Here is an 18,793-nt window from a genome sequence, read left to right on the forward strand (position 1 = left end):
AGTGGCATGTTACAAAGTTGGCTTGCTCTATGCGTCTTGTTGCAGTTTGCTTCTGTCTTTGTCCTAATCCCGTTTTGAGTTGAGTTATGTAAATACAGATACAAAAAATATTTCAGCTTAATTTCAACTAATAGTAATATACTATGACAATGGCTCATAGTAAGTGGAGCCAAGAGAATGATATTTATAATGAGATTTGAATTATAATGTGTGTATAGTTTTACATTACATTTAATTTTATTTTATAATGCCAGGTCAGCCCCCTCTTCTGATTATAGGCAGCTGGTAGAGGCTTGTGTTATAGTGAAGCCTCAATAGTGTGCTGCTCACTGAAGTGTAGAGCTGAGTTCATGAGATTGTTGGGGGAGGGGAGGGGAGGGGGGCACGTATAGGGGTTGGGGCTCCCCATCGGTGATATTAATTGGGGATGACACGTCCAAAAGCCTAATGTGGGAGCTGGCTGCATCTCACTCTCTGGTCTGAGTGACGCTCAGCTCAAGCTCAAGACGAACTCCCATCAGAACTTGTCAAATCAACTGTCTGCTCGTATCTGTATTCTGTTTTGTTTTTTTGGGAAGATGGAACTTGTGTATGGAAACTATCTGTCTATAATGGATGTAGGGACCAATCGTGAAGTTGTTGATGCAGCTTTTAAAGAGCAAGAACGTGGTAGACTAGCATACATCATTAACCAGTGGAACGCCAAAAGACTAGACCTGTTTGAAGTCACCCAGCCAGACCAGGTGAGAATTCTGTTTTGGTTTTTGTTATTGGCTAATGATTTGAATGTGTTTTTTGACCCCAGACAGTCATAACATCCACAAAACTTACACATACTGCACTTCTGAGTTTCTGAGGGGATTTCTAAATCATATTTTGTGTTATTCATCTGAATCTCAAAGAACCAATAGGGCCACAATGTGCAAAGTACAAAGCTGCAATGTCAAATATATCATGTGATCTTGCCAGGACCTCAAGTACCATGGAGTTATGAGGTTTTTTTGGGAAGACCAAGTTTCAGAGAATATTGCCACCAAATGTGTACGTGTCAGCTGTGAGGACACTGCCCAGTCGGTCACAGAGACCCTGTTGGAGAAGTTTAGGCCAGACATGAAGCTCAAGACCGACTCCTATGCTCTACATGAGGTCCACGTCAATAAAGGTAGGTATGCAGATGTCAATTACAGAGTCTGTAAATATGAAAGACTAAATTCAGTTGCCCCAAATGCTTTACAGACATTCAGGTAACTCAATATAGACATATTTATCTGAGTCAGTCATGGCTTCTGTGAAACACGCCACACTTTTTTTTGTTTTTCCACACTTTTTCTTTGTTTTGAAGATGAGAGGCGTCTGGGCCAAAATGAGAAACCTCTGCTGGTTCAGCTCAGCTGGATCCAACACAACTGTGAGGGCCGTTTTGTTCTGAAGAACATCAAGACCACACCGCAGGTCTGAGTGCAGTTATGCATAGTTAGTTTCTGTACCTGCTTATTGATTGTTGGTTGTCTGTTTTGTTATAAATAATTTTGTGCACAAACCTTATATAGTCCAGTACGGATTTCTAACTAAAATGATATTTTGACTGTTGATTACACTGCAACAATAGACGCCCGAGGAGGAAAAGAAAGAGAAATCGGGAATCATCCAGAACTTCAAAAGGACGCTGTCCAAAAAAGAGAAAAAAGACAAGAAGAAAGACTTATCTGGTTCTAAGGACAACAAAGAAAAGAAAGAGAATGGGTATGACACTACTATTTTTTTTGCCTCTGTCAAAATTGTGTAATGTCGAGATGAAATTGAAAATAGTTTTTTGTGTTATTATATTCGGCTGCAACTTATAAGATTTCAAGTTTTTACAGCTTTCAGAAATTACATTCTTGAGGTTATTATGACAATAATGTCCGCATGCTTCACATGCTGCTGAGATCTGCTCTAGTTATTGTGTTTTGTCTTCTGGGCTTTTATGTGTCATCACATGTCCATTCCCTTCATCTGTACCAGACAAAATACGAAGAAGTCCACACAGCAGAGCAGTGCAAAATCTGATGCTGAGAGGAAAAAGTCTGGTGAGACCACTAACCTTTTACTTTGTAAATGTGATCAATTGAAAACCGTAAAGAGATTTCCTCATCTTCCTTGGTCATTGATATAGATGTGCACAGTAGTTTATACATGCATTATTCTTCTGTACTGGTTGATTACACAAAGTCACTCATTCTTGTTCTTTTCTCATCTCAGGGGGAGGACTGCAGGACAAGGTATTCAGTGAACTTAAAAGCATAAAAATGTTCTCATGTTTATTCTCTATTTTGAAGGCCACACGCATGTACACGCACACGCACACACACACACACACACACACACACACACACACACACACACACACACACACACACACACACACACACACACACACACACACACACACACACACACACACACACACACACACACACACACACAAATTCATATGGCTAATGTTAATGTTTGGTTGTGCTCCTAGGTTGGTTGGTTGGTTGGTGTGGATTGTTTATTCCCATAAGGGGGGTTATGAGGGCTGTGTGTGTACATGTTGTGTTGTGCGTATATAGGGCATTGTTTCTAAAGAATGTGCTATTACCATGTTCATCATCCTCCACCTCCCCTTTCTCAGGCCTCCAGAAGAGGAGCCCCAGCCGGGTCACAGCAGGGAGGGCAGGGGCAGGCCGCCCAAAACAAAGAGAACGGGGATAATTACCAAGGGTGAGACTGGCTACAGGCCGCCAGTTACATAAAATAGCTTCAAATTTACATGTATGAATATGTGAAAATGTAATCCCCATTTCCTGTTGGGGGATACATAACATATTGAGCATGTAAATATTGGCAAGGAGGTTAGATTATTGTTTTACATGAGAAAGGGATTAGAGTTTATGAGACTTTGTGACTAAATGAATAAAAGTATAAGTAGCATAACACAAGTAACTTTTGTTTTGTTCCCATGGCAGCACATCAACACGGATGTTACCGGTCAGCATCAGGTTGCCGAACGACAGTAAGGAAACTAAACTAATCATGTTCTGAAGCATGCAGCGTCTGTTATTACAGCTGGACATCTAAGTCTCCAATGTTGGGTCCTGTTCGACAGTAACCTTTTTTTGGCTTGAGATCCATTAAGATGAATGGAGTTGGGGCGATTTCAAGGTTGCCAGCAGGTGACTCGTTGGAGTCACTATTGTATTATTACTGCAACTATTATATAAAGGGGCCCCGCATTTCTAGCTGTACCCATGATGTACAAAGATTCTTCTACAATTGAGTCAGGTATATACAGACATAGACACATTATACTACAGACATTATATAGAGACATAGACACATTAGATAGATATACTTTTATTGTCTGCAAGGGGAAATTATACTTAGAATGTGTTTGAATGTGTATGTGTATGTGTATGCAGGTGCCTTCTCATCTTCCCCTGCCCTTATTCTTGTCTCCTTCGCTCCTGTGCCCCCAGATGAAGAGGCCTTCCTGGTTGCCATAGTGAGCTACACCAACAGCTCCACGGTGCACTTCCCCCTGTCCCCGGCCTACGCCTTCTACCTCCTGGGACGCTCCTTACTCGTACGCCCTTACGACTGCACGGACCACATCGCCACCATTACCAACAAGATGGTGGCCATGATACACACTGTGATTGAGGTTAGTCATGATGATCATGAAATATTATATCTTCAAAAGAGTAAGAGTATGCACATCCCACCTCTCTGAGGCCAGGTGCAGGACAAAGGAGTATCTGACAGTGGAAAGAGTAGAAATCTGCACACTGTAGCTCCACTTTGAACATTTATTTAGGGCAGACAATGTTTCGTCTACTCTTTCCACACATGAAATATTATACACACCATTGTCATCTGAGTTACGGCACATTTTAGATGGCCTTAAATTACCATTGAGGTCAAATTATCATTGAGGTGGTTAGGGAAGATTGCTGCTTCAAATCTCACCTTATCCCAATGCATATACCCGCTACCCAGTAAATAACTGTTGGTAAAAAAGTCAGCTGGTGTAGTGTAAAAGACGTGCATTTTAGACTATTGGAAGCATTTTAGACTATAATGCAAATAGAATGTAAAAATGATGCACACATCACACACACACACACGCACGCACACACGCACACACACACACACACAATGTATTCTGCTCTGCAGAAGCACAGGACCATTGCTGTGTCCCTGGCCTTCTGGATGGCCAATGCAGCTGAGCTGCTGAACTTCCTGAGGCAGGACCGGGAGCTGAACCCTCTCACGCGGCCCGCCCAGAGCTCCCTGGCTCAGCTCATACACCACGCCTTCAGGTGAGAGAGGAGCCAGCACACACACTGCTGAATACAGTCATGCTTTGTAAGGGACTGTGCTTGGTGTACATTAACCCATTTTAGCCTGATGACTCGTATGTGTTGTTTGACCTTTGGTGCCTGGAGACACATACAGTATGCTGCATTCAGGCTCTTTAATAAAAAAAATGTGGGTATGTTACAGCTGAATTAACACATTCTAATGCAAGATGCGGGTCTTGGGGTTTAAATGCAACTTATTTCATGTTTTTATGTGCATCAAAGTTTTTTATAGGCTGAGGGCAACTTTCCCAACAAGGGCTTAGGCATTCAGCAGGCGTTTTTTTGCAGGTGCTTTAGGCATCAATTGGTTAAGAAGCAGCATTATGTAAAGTGTGCCCTGCCAGAGCACATTCATCAGGCCTTCATGTGACAGCGAGGACTTCTTACACAGTGGGGAGATAAATAATGTATATCAATAAAGTACAAAATAAATAGCCACAGGCTGAAAGATGGAATAGGAAATCAGTTTATGTCAACACAGTGTGTGGCAGATTTGTGCATCAGATGTGTTATCACAGGATAGTTTCGTTTATTTGTTAGGGACAGATACAGTACATAACATGTAGGTTGTAAAACAGCCAAACAGCAAGCATCATAGCATTTATAGCAAGAAGCTAGTTTCCAATGCTCGTCCCTAGATACAGCTTTTACTGTATTTCAGTGATAGTAGCTCAAGTTAACAATTATAGTTATTAAACAGTGTACAGTTTTTGTCACTTGAGGAATTGCTTGGCAAAAGCAAACAGTCAAGACACTGCCGCTTACTTTTACTTTACGCTTACTGTCAGTTGACAAAATGGTCTTCGAAGAAATATATAATAGTTCTCATTATTACTGTAACTATTGTGATGTTTACTGATACTAAGAGTGAATATTTTATGTGATTGTATAATTAATGTGATGTCTTAATGTTATGTGTCTGCACACCTAGATACCTATCCCAGCGTCTGCGTAAGGACCTTGAGAGACACATGCCGTCCTTTTTGACTGACACCAAGGACCAATCAGCAAAGTCCCCAGCAATAGGTGAGATATTTTAAGGAGTTTTAAAATCAAGCATTTTAAAAAGTGTTGATGTAATATTGTGCAGTGCTGTGACCCCTGCTGTGGGCGAGCTTAAATATTTGTTATTGTATGTGTTTCATCTGCCTGCTGACTAATACCATTACACATTCTATTACACGAGCACATACCATTATCCCACCTACACCTTCATACCCGAACTTCAGTACTAATGCTTTTATTTAGACAGAAATAACACTATTTCTTATAACATCTCTATTTTATATCTCCCTTAAATATTTTGTTTAACTTCTTGGTCCTGTATCTGTATGTAAGTTGTGTACTTTGGCACAAGCTGTATGTACAGTATGTTACTGCTGCAACACATGAATTTCCCCACTGTGGTATAATTAAGGGCATACTTACTTACTTACTTCCTTACCTTATCTACACCTCCATCCTTGTTTTCCACCTGCGCTGCGTGGCTGTGTGGCTGTGTGGCTGTGTGAAGAGGGAGTGTTGAGTTGCCTGGTGCGGGCCATGAGTCTACTGCGCAGGTGTCGGGTGAACGCCGCCTTCAGCATCCAGCTCTTCTCTCAGCTGCTGCACTTCATCAGCGCCTGGCTGCTCAACTGGCTGCTGGGGGGCTCTGGCTCTGGCTCTGGCTTGGGCACGGTGGCGCCTGGATCTGCGTCTGCGTCTGCGGGCCTGAGGGCTCGTCTGCCGCGCTCGCCCCTCTGGCTGGAGACCCTGCGGCAGCGCCTCACCCTGGTCTCGGCCTGGGCAGAGAGGCAAGGCCTGGAGCTGGCAGCCGACTGCCATCTGAGCATGGCTATGCAGGCAAGTCAAGGGTGTATGTGTGTGTGTGCGTGTGTGTGTGTGTGTGTGTGTACATTTCTAATGTGGTCACATACAATATGGTGTACATATCGGGAACAAACAGCCCCAAAAAAATCGGAAATAGGGCGATTTGTGAGGTACCGTACACATTGAAGTCCTAACTGGGCAACTAGTAGTTCTCTTTGTTATTTTGTTGTAATGAAGAACTAAACGTTATTTACTGACAGGTTAGGGTTAGGCATAGGTTTGGTCCTGTCACAAGATAATTTATTTCAGTTATATTAGAATCTGAGTCAATGGGAGCGGCCAACGAGGGTAGGAATGAAAGGGTGTGTTTGTGTTTGATTTTTGTAAATAATAAAATCCTTTTCCATAAAAACAATAAAAAAAGTTGATTACAAAAAATAAAATCCTTTTAACCATGTGGTAAAATGTGCAACCCAGCATTACAGAGCCTCTGTAAGAACACATTCTACAAGAGGCCTTTGTAAATTCACTGGTTAGTGTTTCTCAATGGGGGTGCTACAGCCCCCCAGGGGGTCTTGGGGAGCCCTAGGGTTGGATGTTGAGGAGGATACTGCTGAGTGGGGCAGCGCTTAGTTCCCATTGGGGGGCATGAGACTATTTCAGTTTTCAATACTAGGGTTAGGGTTAGGGTTAGGGTTTGGTTGGGGGCATTGGGAGGCTTATGACAGAGAGAGTAGAGAGAGAGAGGTTCCATTGGCCCATTGTTTCCGGGTTCTATTATTGCAAGGGCGGGGGGGGAGGAAATCCCCCTTTAGGCAGACCTAGGCAGACCTAAGGACTGTTCTATTCAATGCTAGGAGTATTATGACACGCCACTTTAGGCAGACCGGAACCTGGTCATGTTAGGTGCCCACAGCAACCAATTGCATTGGCATCTCTATCTCTATAGACTTAAAGAATCTCTGCTTATGATGAGGTAAAGGGGTCGTTTGTTCAAAAATGTTGAGAACCACTGCTATAGGTGGAGACCCAGTAACCTGGACATGTGTAAAAGTTGTGAAAAGTCTAAAGCCCTTGACTGTGTTTGTGTTTGTGTTTCTTCCCGCAGGCCATAACTCTCCTCAGCATGAGTCCACACACCATGCAGGACACCAGAAGGATCCACGAGGCCTGCTTTAAACTCAACTCCCTACAGATACGCACACTCATGGCCAACCAGCCCACCATACCAACGGTAAGTTTCAGAGTTGTATTGAGAAGAAGAAGTACTCTTGCAAATGTAATTACAACACTGGTAGTATGCTATTACAAATGTGACACCATGTAATACCATTCCACTGTTGTAATTACATTTGTTAGAGTACTTCTACTTCTACTTTCTAAAACTCTGGTAAGTTTGCCCCATGTCCATGTCCATGTACGTACAATCTTTGTGTCCCTGGTGTGCCTCGTCTAGATGGGCTGATAGGGGGGGGGCAAGCGCTATTCAGACATACCACTATTCAGACATACCACTATTCAGACATACCGCTATTCAGACACAGGCCTGCCGACAGAGGGGGACAACATGGCATGTTGTCCCAGGCCCGGGGAAATAAGGGGCCCATAATTGGGTCCCCATTACATTGTATGTGTTGGGTGAGGGGGCCCTTTCAGATGACTTTGTCCTGGGCCCAGCCAAAGCTGTCAGCGGCCCTATTCAGACATACCGCTATTCAGACACTAGATATGCCATAGGGTTAGGGTCAAGGTCAGGGTCAGGGTTAGGGTTAGGGTAACTGCATGCACTCTCCCTAAACTGAAAAAACCTGAGCACGGATCACAAATCACAGAAATGGCAGATTTCGGTGGGAAATGTGTCGGTATTCAGACAATAGATATTAATGTCTGAATAGCAGCATGTTTGAATAGCGCTATTGTAACCGGCTAATAGATGCCAATTAGCCCATGCTAACCAATAAAATTTATTTTCTCTGCATTGGCCCCTTAACACATACCGTTCCACCACTGGAATGTTGTAAGAGTTACTGAAAACACCATAGTAGTACTACACCACAGGGCCTTTAGTAATATGCATACTTTACAACTTGGTCATTACCATTCTGGTAGCTAATATATGACAGGGGCAGTGTCTTAAGGGGTTAAGAGGGATGTTAGGCGGTTGACAAGCAGCCTGCCTGGACTTTTCAGTTGATTGCCTACTTGTGTGTATGACTTTGGGAGGCAGCGCCACCACCATTTGAGCAAGGAGATGAACCGCACAAGATGATCTCTGTTGTATGTCAACGTTTTTTTTCACCAGTCTAGTTGAAAAAAAAGGAAGATATCACTCATTTCCCCACAGTTACGATGGCTTAGACTGAAACGTACTTGCTACGGACTTGGTAGTAATACAGTATATAAGCTTGAGCGTGTGGTGTCGTCTACGTCTAACTTGGCACTCATCTTGCTCGGATAGCACCTGATTGACAACCTGGTTGCCCTGGCCGAGAGTACCACAGACGACCTGCTGCAGCGGGAGGGCTGGGAGGTCCAGCTGGAGGTGGAGGTTGACCTGCGGCTGCCCTTCCTGCTGCCCGAGGACGGCTACGCCTGCGACAACATCCAGGGCATCCCGCACGGCTTCCGGGACTTTCTGGAGCCTATCTGCCACAAAGGCATGGCATACAAAAAAACCTGATTAGCGTGCACGAACTCACACACACACACACACACACACACACACACACACACACACACACACACACACACACACACACACACACACACACACACACACACACACACACACACACACACACACACACACACACACACACACACACACACCGTCACACACACACACTCCCGCTACCTTCTACCTGCTCTGATTAGACACAATGCACATTGGGAGATCTACTGGGTGAATACAGTGCATGTCTTTTCTTCACAAATCAAATTTAGGCCTTCATATTGCAGCATTTAACACAGAGTATAGACATACATGCCATGCATTATTTGTTTTACCTAATTTCAATCATAATTTGTTGTTTATGCACAATTTGTTTTACATTCATGAGTGAAGTCATCATTGTGACTATGATTATCATTACCGTTGCTGTTACATTCCAGAGTCAGTTAAAAACCTTCAAAAGAAAGAAGTTTACCGCACACTTATTTGACTTTTTGCTCGTTTATTCAGAGCAAGTAAGAGGTTTCGCCTCTCTGCATCATCAGGTTCGCTCAGGCATTCAATGTACGCAGTAAACTTCTTTCTTTTGAAGTATTTAATAGTCCTCCAGCGTTTACTAACACCTAGAAGCTGTGCATGGATCTTTGAACTGATTCAGTTTAAAACCCTGTTTGTATTTTCCAGGCTTCTGCTCGCTGGTGTTTCACCCTTTCTCAGCCGGCTCCTGGACCATCTTCTTCAGCAGGTCTTCAGACACCTCATCCCCTGATCCCCCGAGCCTGTGCTACAAAACGAATGGCTCTGGACTGATGGTCAGTGCCACTGAAAACACAGTCTCATACAAACTCTGTAGTTAAGATATACTGTACTGTACATGCAGGGCCCTACCGTGGCGCATATGGTAGGGCACTCGTTGGCTATGCGGCCAACCCGGGTTCGATTCCCGGCCCAGGTCCTTTGCCAACCCTTCCCCGTCTTTCTCTCCCAACTCGCTTCCTGTCACCATCTGCACTGTACTGTCATGAATAAAGTCAAAAAGACCAAAAGTATATCTTAAAAAGAAAATATATATATACATGCAGTCTGGGGACTAAATTGAAGCACCCATTTGAAATCACATCTGTCCACTAACAACATAATAATGTTGTTTATTTAAACTATGATTACAGTATACTGTATTTCCTTTACTTTTTACGTAGAAACCGGATGTGGCCATGATTGTTTTGAAGAAGCCATTGCATCGTGGACTTGGCCTCAGCATTGTAGCGGCTAAGGTGAGGATGGGCTTTGTAGAGCTGTTAACACATATGCATTGGCAAAGTTCTGAAATTACTGATTGATTCATTCATTCATTATCAGGGACCTGGACAAAACAAGCTTGGGATTTTCATCAGGTCTATCGTGAAGGGTGGAACAGCACATATTGCAAGTATTATTCTTAAGTCAAGAGGACAAATCTATAAGTGCTTGGAGAAGCTTTTATTTGGCCTGTTTACAAAGGTACTGTATGCTCATGTGTCTGCAGGATGGCCGACTGTCCACAGGAGACCAGCTTCTCAGTATGAATGGACAAAGTCTAGTGGGCCTCACGCAGGAGAAGTAAGTATCTGTTGTGTGAAATGTAACTCTCAACGGCCCTGTGATGATATCTGTGAAATTTTGAAGAGTAATTCATGATAAAATCATCTGCTGGTATGCATACTAGTGGAGTGGGAAGAAATTATCCTACTTCTTCACAAAACATGCTTTTATTACATCCTAACCTGGCCCCATTTGAGGAGTAGGAACTTCAGAATGACACAAATACATACATATAGGGCCTTTAAAGCTAGATTATGTACAGTATACTGTATATTTTTGAAGTATACTTCCAGAATGCTGCCCATTCACAAATGTTACACATCTTTCATGAGTAAGTCCCACCACCATCAATTTCTAAGTATTAATTGTGGAAAAATGACTCTTTTCATACATGAAATGGTGAATCTTCTCTATGTCCACCATTTTGAATTTCTAGTACTAGATCCTTAGCTACAAAACGTGCTGTATTTTGGTATGACCAGTAATATTTAATACTTAGTAAATATACATGAAAAGATTGAATTTGGAAATGGCCATCATAGTTGCAATGAGCAGCATTCTGCCAAGGCCTATTCTGGCCACAATCCATTCATTCATTCATTCATTCATTCATTCATTCATTCATTCATTCATTCATTCATTCATTCACTCATTCATTCATTCATTCATTCATTCATTCATTCATTCATTCATTCATTCATTCATTCATTCATCAATACATTAGCTAAAAAGCATGAATATAAATATGCCTGTGTTAGCATAGTTGCTAAATTTCATACTCTACCTTTGAGGAAACTAGCATTACGGACTGCACTTGCTACTTTTAACATCAGTGCATTTCACATAACCAAGAAGTTGTGCCGTGGTGGTTTCAGGGCAGCAGACATCTTGTTGCACAGCAGCTCTGTGGTGAGCTTGGAGGTGGTGAAGTCAGCTGCCGTGTTCTACGGCCTTGAGGACGTGCTAAGCCAACCACCTCCTGTCATAACCACAGGTGAGTTCTTATGAGGAAGGATGCGCAACTCCATATATCTTCATGTAAAGTCTTGCAATTCATATAACGTAAAAGTTAGTGCATTTTTAACCGTATTTTTAGGGGCTTTTATGCCTTTATTTGTTAGGACAGGACCTGGGTGCCTGACATAACAATCCCCTAACTATTTGAGCCACGACAGGGGGCAAAAGTTAGGACATTTAGAGAAAAGCTGTATTCTTGAATACAAAACTTAGGCTTACATAAAAACTGTACGTCTGTATGTCGTGCTATTCCATTAAATAATTAAGATGTATTTACAGTATATTCAAGTGTGTGGCTTTTATTTACCAAAATAACCACAGGCGAGACAGCATAGCATATGTAGTTATTATTATTGTACTACAGAAGGAAAATTACGTCTGCAATGTTTTTGCCTGTTTCAAGCAGAGGCACCAGAGCGAAGTAGCCCCTGCAAGAAGCTGGTGGGCATGAGGGGTACCCAGAATGCAACGGTGCTGCAGAGGAACCGATGGGAGTATCGTTCCAACCCCAACCTCGCATGTGAGAGAACCAACATCTCTTCCACACTGACATCATGTCATCACTGTCACACTGTCAAACGCAACACAATGTGGACAAAATCTAGCCTAGAATTCATTGGATAATCTGTTACATTAACTGAAGCGGAATTTAGAGGTAGAGTATGTTTAGTTGCTTATTTCTAGAGCTTCTGCTACCCATTCACAAATGTTATCTTTTTCATGAATAGCACTATTTACCACCACCATCAATTCACAAGTATTCATTATGACTGGGAAATGTGAAAATCAAAAAAGGGTGGACTGTTCCTCTAAAGCAAATTCTAGTTTTGGTTTACAGAACTGATGATGATGATAGAGTGACCGTTGAGATTAAAAATCTCCTTTACAAGGGTGTCCTGGCCAACTGGCGGCACAAGTTTAATTTTGTAACTTGTGCCGCCACTTGGCCAGGACACCCTTGTGAAAGATATTTTTAATCTCAACGGGTTTATTTTCCTGGTTAAATAAAGGTTAAATAAATAAATATATATTTTTTTAATTCTGACTATTTTCCAGATCACCATTCTGCTGCTCATGAGATGTCAGTGGACCCGGTGACACCAGCCAACAAGATCACATCAGTCTCTACGGGTAACCTGCTGGTATGTTTTCACTTCAGTTCCAATACCTCTCACTCCTCATGGCAAATGTCTTTAGTTATAGTTTACTTGAAATAGATGCCCCGAAGGTAGCTGCCAAGTGGGAACAGATTTGTTTAGAGGGACTTTGTTCACTGTGTCGGCTCAGTAAGAAAGCATAAATATTCTTGCTCTCCTTAAATTGGTATAAAAACTGAGATAACTCATTACTCATTACAAGAGCAGTCTTTTCTAGTTCTTCTTCTAGTATTATGAGTTCTTCTTTTCCTAATAAAGTGACTGTCTATCTACTACGTAGCACTGTTCTGTGTCCTGTTTGTACTTAATGTTCTTGCTCACCCTTCTTGGTTGCCTCAATTTCGCTTGGAATTAATAATATTGCTCTGCTCTACTCTGCTCAACCGAATATTGTACTATTGGTCCGTCTGTGTCCTGTTGATGACGTTACGATGCTGAAAAGCACCTACAGGATGTAATGTAATGCAATGTAATGACGTCTCTGATTCCCAGGAGGAGCAAATGGTGCCCTCCTCTTCTCCTCCTCCGTCAGTGCCAGGATGCCAGAGGGAGTATCTCACCTTGCCTACGCCCAGATCCCACAGCTCTAAAGAGCCAGAACCAACAACCCTCAGTAAAGGGCATTCAGAGAGACCTGCTGCCATAAACACTATGGTGGGTTCACTATACTGCACTTCTCTGTTTGCATCAGTGAAATTCTGAGCCCTTTCAGATTACATTGTATTTATGTATATCCAGGAAGAAAAGATGTTATAAGATTGTTGTTACCAGAATAGTAACCAAGAACAAGTAACTAAAAACTTTTTTTTCCAACTAATAGCGTTAAGAAGCTTCAATAAGTACATTAGAGTGTTGAAAGACTGCTCATTTTACAAAGACGGCTCTCCCTGACAAAGAGAACTGGCTGAAAATTGTTAAGGACATATATGTCATGGAGGACTTGACCCACAGAATAAGACTGACGATTAATAAGACTGAATAAGAATAAGTCTCAGGATTATTCACATTGAAGTGACTAATTGAACATATGGGACATGAGTTCAACTTCAGACATATCCCGTTTTGTTTATGTTGTATGTGTGTGTGTGTGTTTGTTTTTTTCCCCTCCATTTTTCTTTTTCACACCTTGTAATCGTTAAGAAAGAAGAATTAAGTTAAAAAAGAAAGACTGCTCATATTGGAGATTCAAACTTTTTTCTTTACTTCTTTCCCAGAGACACGCTCGGTCACAGGAGAACTTGTGTGAGGAGAGACGGCTACCCTCCATTCCAGACAGACCACCACAAGCGTGGAAAAGTCAGTGCGATCTCGCCAAGCAGGATGCATCATCATCAGGTCAATCCATCGCCATACCTGTGCAGCCAAGTTCAAACATCAGAGCTGTCAACAAAGGTCCTACAGTTATTTATTTTTTTGTGCCCTAATTTGTTGTTAATTGTCATTATTATTGTTGACGTTGTTGTTTTTATTTTACGTGGTTGTGCCTGGGGTTTGGGGTTGTTGTGTGTTTATGTCTTGGAAAACCTAAATAAAGGAATGTTTGAAACAAAGGTCCCCCGAGGGCCTCGATGACCGGAGTCCTCATGAAGACGTCCCAGCCCACGCGTATCGACGTGCCCGCCTCCCCGTCCCACGGCCTCTCCTTCGTCACCTTCCGTCCTCCCCCGGGAGACCAAGGTCACGTCGTGTCCTCTCAGACTCTCATCAGGACCCCTCCCCACCACCACCACAGTGGACCTCAGCCCCCGGCGGCCAGTCACAGGCAGCAACACCCGGGCCTGGCACAGTCTCCTCCAGCTCACGCCTGGCCCGCACTGCCTCGGCCTCACCTCGCCCCGGCTCTCTCTGCCCAACACAAGAGGCTCTCCGCCAGACCTCAGGCCCCAGGCCACAACGTGCCAGTTCTTAGCCCATCAAAGGAAGCTCCAGGCCAGACCCCCTCCTCCTCCTCCTCCTCCTCCTCCTCCGCCACACAAGGCCTAATTTCCCCATCTGGAAGACAGACCACAGGCCTGAGCGTAGAGGCAGCCCCTGGCGGAGGTTTGAGACTGGACCCGTGGAGGCGCGAGGAGCAGGAGAGGCTCCAGAAGCAGTACCGACACCAGGCCGTTGGGGAGCTGGAGCAGGAGGTGCTACAGCTGCAGGGGAAGGTAATACTGCTACTGCTACTGCTACTACAACTAATAATAACTAATGAACACTGATGTGTGTTTTAATGCATTTTATTGGTTACACGGCACCCTTGATGACACATCTAAAAATAATAATAAAAGATGAAAATGTACACTATATAAATACATAATAAAAGAGTTTTTAAACTTCCAGTTCATATACGATGGGTGCACCTATTGTGGGGGGCAGGTACATTTTAGGAAAGGAGGCGCATGTGGAACTTCCAGCTGCCTTACTAGGCTATAGAGCAGTGGTGTCAAACTAATTTCGGTTCCGGGGCCACATGCTGTCAATTTGATCTCAAGTGGGCCGGCCCAGTAACCTAATTGCAAAATATTGCAAATCTGTTTCATATCAGAGTCGCATAGCATGTCAATCATCACAAGGTGGATGCCAGTCAGTGTTGCAGGATTGGGCTGTTTTCCACCCAATTGGGCTGTCTAGGATGGCCGTGTGCAGGTAAAAATGCCATTTATCAGAAAAACCCGCCCAATTTTTGCCATAGAAATCAATAGAATTGGGCGGGATTTTGTGCTTCTAGGCGGGTTTTGAGCATTTTTTGGGCTGGAAATCACCAGCCTCATCTGGCAACCCTGATGCCAGTATTTAAGGGGCATTGACTGTAAATGGCAAGCAAAAAAGGGAGATTCGTTCTCAAGTATTGAAAACCTGAAATCTCAGACACCTGCAGCACCTTTGTAATTTTGAACACTTTATTTTAAGAGTTTTCCATAGCATAATAATAATACAATACAATTAAACAATCCAACTGGATTAAAAGGGAACACATACAGACAAAATGACATACAAACACTGCAGATCATAAAAGATTGCAGCTTAAAAGAGGAAAAAAAGACATGAAAATAAAGACAGAGAAAAAAAAAAAAAAAAAAAAAAACAGCAAATAAAACACACACACAAAATACATGCTCAAGTTCCTTGCACTTCCAATGTAGTACAGTTGAGGAAGGGGAGAAATTATGCTAACACCCTTGTAATTTTGGAATAATTTTTGATCATTGTGCAGCAGAATTCACCAAGTGTTTGATTTTTCACCCACTAATAGGGAACTTGAGCTGGGTTTAGACCGTCGTGAGACAGGGTAGTTTTACCTGACTGAGGATGTGTTGTATGGTAATAATGGTAATCCTGCTCAATACGAGAAGAGCAGCAGGTTCAGTTTTTCTGCTGGTTGATATTCTTGTTGGTATTGTTTTCTTCTCTCTCTTCAAGTCTGGGGCCTTATTAGACCATCTCATGGGCAGCATCAGCCCCCTGGGCCTTATGTTTGACACCCCTTCTATAGAATCTATACTGTATATTGTATCGGGCATTACTGTCGCATGCTTTTGATCGTCAAGCATTTGTAGATGATCATGTCAACATGGACCACAGTACATTATGACAAAATATGTCCAAAAATTTAAAAAAAAAAAACATTTTTTGTCCAGTAGGGCAAAAGGGCAGGTGCTTTAGCGCCACCTCTGCCCTGTCTGTGCACGCCTTTTGACTCGCACTTTTGTGAATGGCAGGTGCAGCGCACCCTGGAGGAGAGCGAGCGTCTGCGCAGGCTGTCGCTGGAGTGGCAGTTCCAGAGGAGGCTGCAGGAGTTCCAGCAGCAGCAAAGCGAGAGTGAGGAGGAGGGAGACGTGGACATCAGAGAGCACGAGCGCAGACAGCAGGAGGAGAGAAAGAGCATGGAGGTGTGTGTGTGTCTATGTGCTGAACGTAAAATAAAATACTGTTATCTGTTAAGACATGGCCCCATTTTTGCAGTTACCAAAATTATAATGACTGAGTTGTGAAGTATTACAAAGACTGTGTAGCGTTGTAGTAGTTACAACGACTATTACAGCATTCCACTGTTGGAACACTGCAGGCTACATGAAAGCACTGTAGCAACCCCCGTACGTATTATCACTGTGAAAAGATTTGTTTGTAATAAAATCTCACCACTTTTCACACAAATCACCATACATTTTTAGGCAAACACAATGGAACAACACGTAGTCATTCAGCAGGCCACTGAAGCTCAGACAGAAGATTCCAAGGCGACAGCAGAGGTTAAAGGTGAGGAAACATGTGAGATGACTATGGCGTCAAAATAAAAGATGTTGCAAAATAATTCATGTAAGATGCTGTTTCATGTTGACCAATTTTGACCTTTTAATTTGGTGGTGCAGGAGGAGGTGATGTGGTGTCCCCAAACCATAAGACTGTTAATGGAAGCCATGAAGGGTGAATTACTACTTTGATTTGATTTACATTGAAGTGCAGTGAAAAAAACGTGTTTCGTTTTAACCCTGGCATCAAAGATTTACAAGTTACACAATGAAAAAAACATGAATATAACATATCTAACAGACATTCTCTGTCTCACCACTGTGATATGTTTTGTTGCAGGGAAATCCTCAGCCAAGTGAAGGCACCTGAGAAGCTGTCATTCAAGGAGCGACAGAAGCTCTTCGCTCTGGCTGTGAGCTCCTGATGAAATCTCCTGTTTCTAGAGGCAGGAGACCAAGGGGAAGATTCAAGATTAAAGATTAGTTTTATTTGTCTCGCAGGAAATTTGTCTCGGACAATCACAAGGGGAAGGGGTACAACCAGGGCTGGACTGGGGGAGCAATAGGGCCCGGATACTATTGGCTTAAAGGGGCCCCTCATAATTAGCCGTGCAGAACGGACGCACCAGTGTCACAATGTTTTCTTTTTTTTGTGTGACATTTCTGAAAATAGGGAAACGCCCGCTATCCCAGATGGCCAGTCCAGCCCTGGGTACAACAGACAAATGAGATTTGGTGTCGTTTCACACTATACAGTGAAGATGTTAATCTAACTAGCCAAACACACACTCTCTAATGGGTCAAAGTGGCTGTTAAGTTGGTATTTTCTACCAGTCAACCAGACATTTCACATTGGCCGGTTGGCTAGTGTTAATTTAGAGCCCTGGAGATACCACATGTTTTGGAGTCTGGACATCTGACTGCTGCTCTCTATGATCCACATCAGACTTGCAACTGCCTCAGAGTTGCAGTTGGACTTAAAGTCTAACCATGAAGTGTCCTTAATGATGTGCTGTAGCTACTGTTAAATGTTGAAAACAGTATGGGTTTAATGAGCCATGCCTACAAGAATCATATCATATTTAGTTATGACCTTATTTAAATTATAGGCCAATAATAGTTTCAGTTGAGAAAGAAGATGTGTCATATTGTTGAACAATATTGTTGCATGTAGTTTGAAATTTAGATAGCAATGTGTCATGACTCATAAGGTAATGTAGACCATGTAGTGAAGAAATGTGTGATTGTCTTTATTTAATAAATTACATTTAGTTACAACCAAAATATGCTGTGTCACTTTTTTATTTTTTAGAATGAATTGATTTAGTACTTAGTTTGAGATTAAGTTTATTCATAGGCCTAGACAAGACTATGAAATAGTAGTCAGTAGAGGGTAGCCTAATAATGGTTTAGCCTAAAGCTAGATTTATGCTTCGCTCGCATAGAATCTGCGTCCGTCCGTTTTCTGTCTATGCGAGTCCACGCCCCCCTCTCAGAGGCTCTGCGCCCGTCGTCTAGCGCCTCGAAAAAATTCTAACTATCCGTCGGACGGACGCGGAGTACGCAGACAAAAAGGCACTATGATTGGTCGTCTCGCTACTTCCTTGTTCTGTTCTTGTGGCAGCGCAATGCCAGTAGTTTGCGAGAGCAGAGCTGTATTCTGTTAAAAACTTTATTAATGCCTTGTGTGTAAATGTGTGTAAATACACGAAGCTAAGCTAAGTAACAAACAATGCATCAGTTGAACACTCGTGGCACAATGCCTGCGGTTTTACTACCGTTCCTCCACCGAATGTAAACACACATCGGCAGAATCAACTGTCTTTACATGCTTGCATTTTCTGCTCGTGAAAACAGACTGGGTATGTCAAATAATGACACCAGTGCATTGCCTTTGCAATTTTTGTGAACATACCTCGCTAACCAGGCTAGAAAGCA

The 18,793-nt window shown here is 42.8% G+C and overlaps 1 protein-coding gene across 1 annotated transcript; it reads left to right on the forward strand.

The window, feature by feature from the left end:
* Nucleotides 1-611: 611 nt before the first annotated feature.
* On the forward strand, nucleotides 612-18,090 carry LOC134469856 (afadin). Its single transcript, XM_063223885.1, is given in 27 exon segments — nucleotides 612-743; nucleotides 970-1,162; nucleotides 1,343-1,473; nucleotides 1,622-1,743; nucleotides 2,005-2,069; nucleotides 2,242-2,261; nucleotides 2,595-2,745; nucleotides 3,444-3,685; nucleotides 4,198-4,343; nucleotides 5,317-5,411; nucleotides 5,899-6,227; nucleotides 7,303-7,428; nucleotides 8,653-8,851; nucleotides 9,550-9,677; nucleotides 10,065-10,139; nucleotides 10,225-10,290; nucleotides 10,391-10,464; nucleotides 11,322-11,440; nucleotides 11,867-11,983; nucleotides 12,520-12,605; nucleotides 13,113-13,274; nucleotides 13,835-14,012; nucleotides 14,172-14,770; nucleotides 16,325-16,495; nucleotides 16,778-16,862; nucleotides 16,976-17,030; nucleotides 17,196-18,090. Coding segments are annotated over 27 exon segments (3,951 nt in total). The 3' UTR covers nucleotides 17,281-18,090.
* Nucleotides 18,091-18,793: the final 703 nt, after the last annotated feature.

The sequence above is a fragment of the Engraulis encrasicolus genome, chromosome 19 (genome assembly GCF_034702125.1).
Source record: "Engraulis encrasicolus isolate BLACKSEA-1 chromosome 19, IST_EnEncr_1.0, whole genome shotgun sequence".
Classification (NCBI taxonomy): domain Eukaryota; kingdom Metazoa; phylum Chordata; class Actinopteri; order Clupeiformes; family Engraulidae; genus Engraulis; species Engraulis encrasicolus.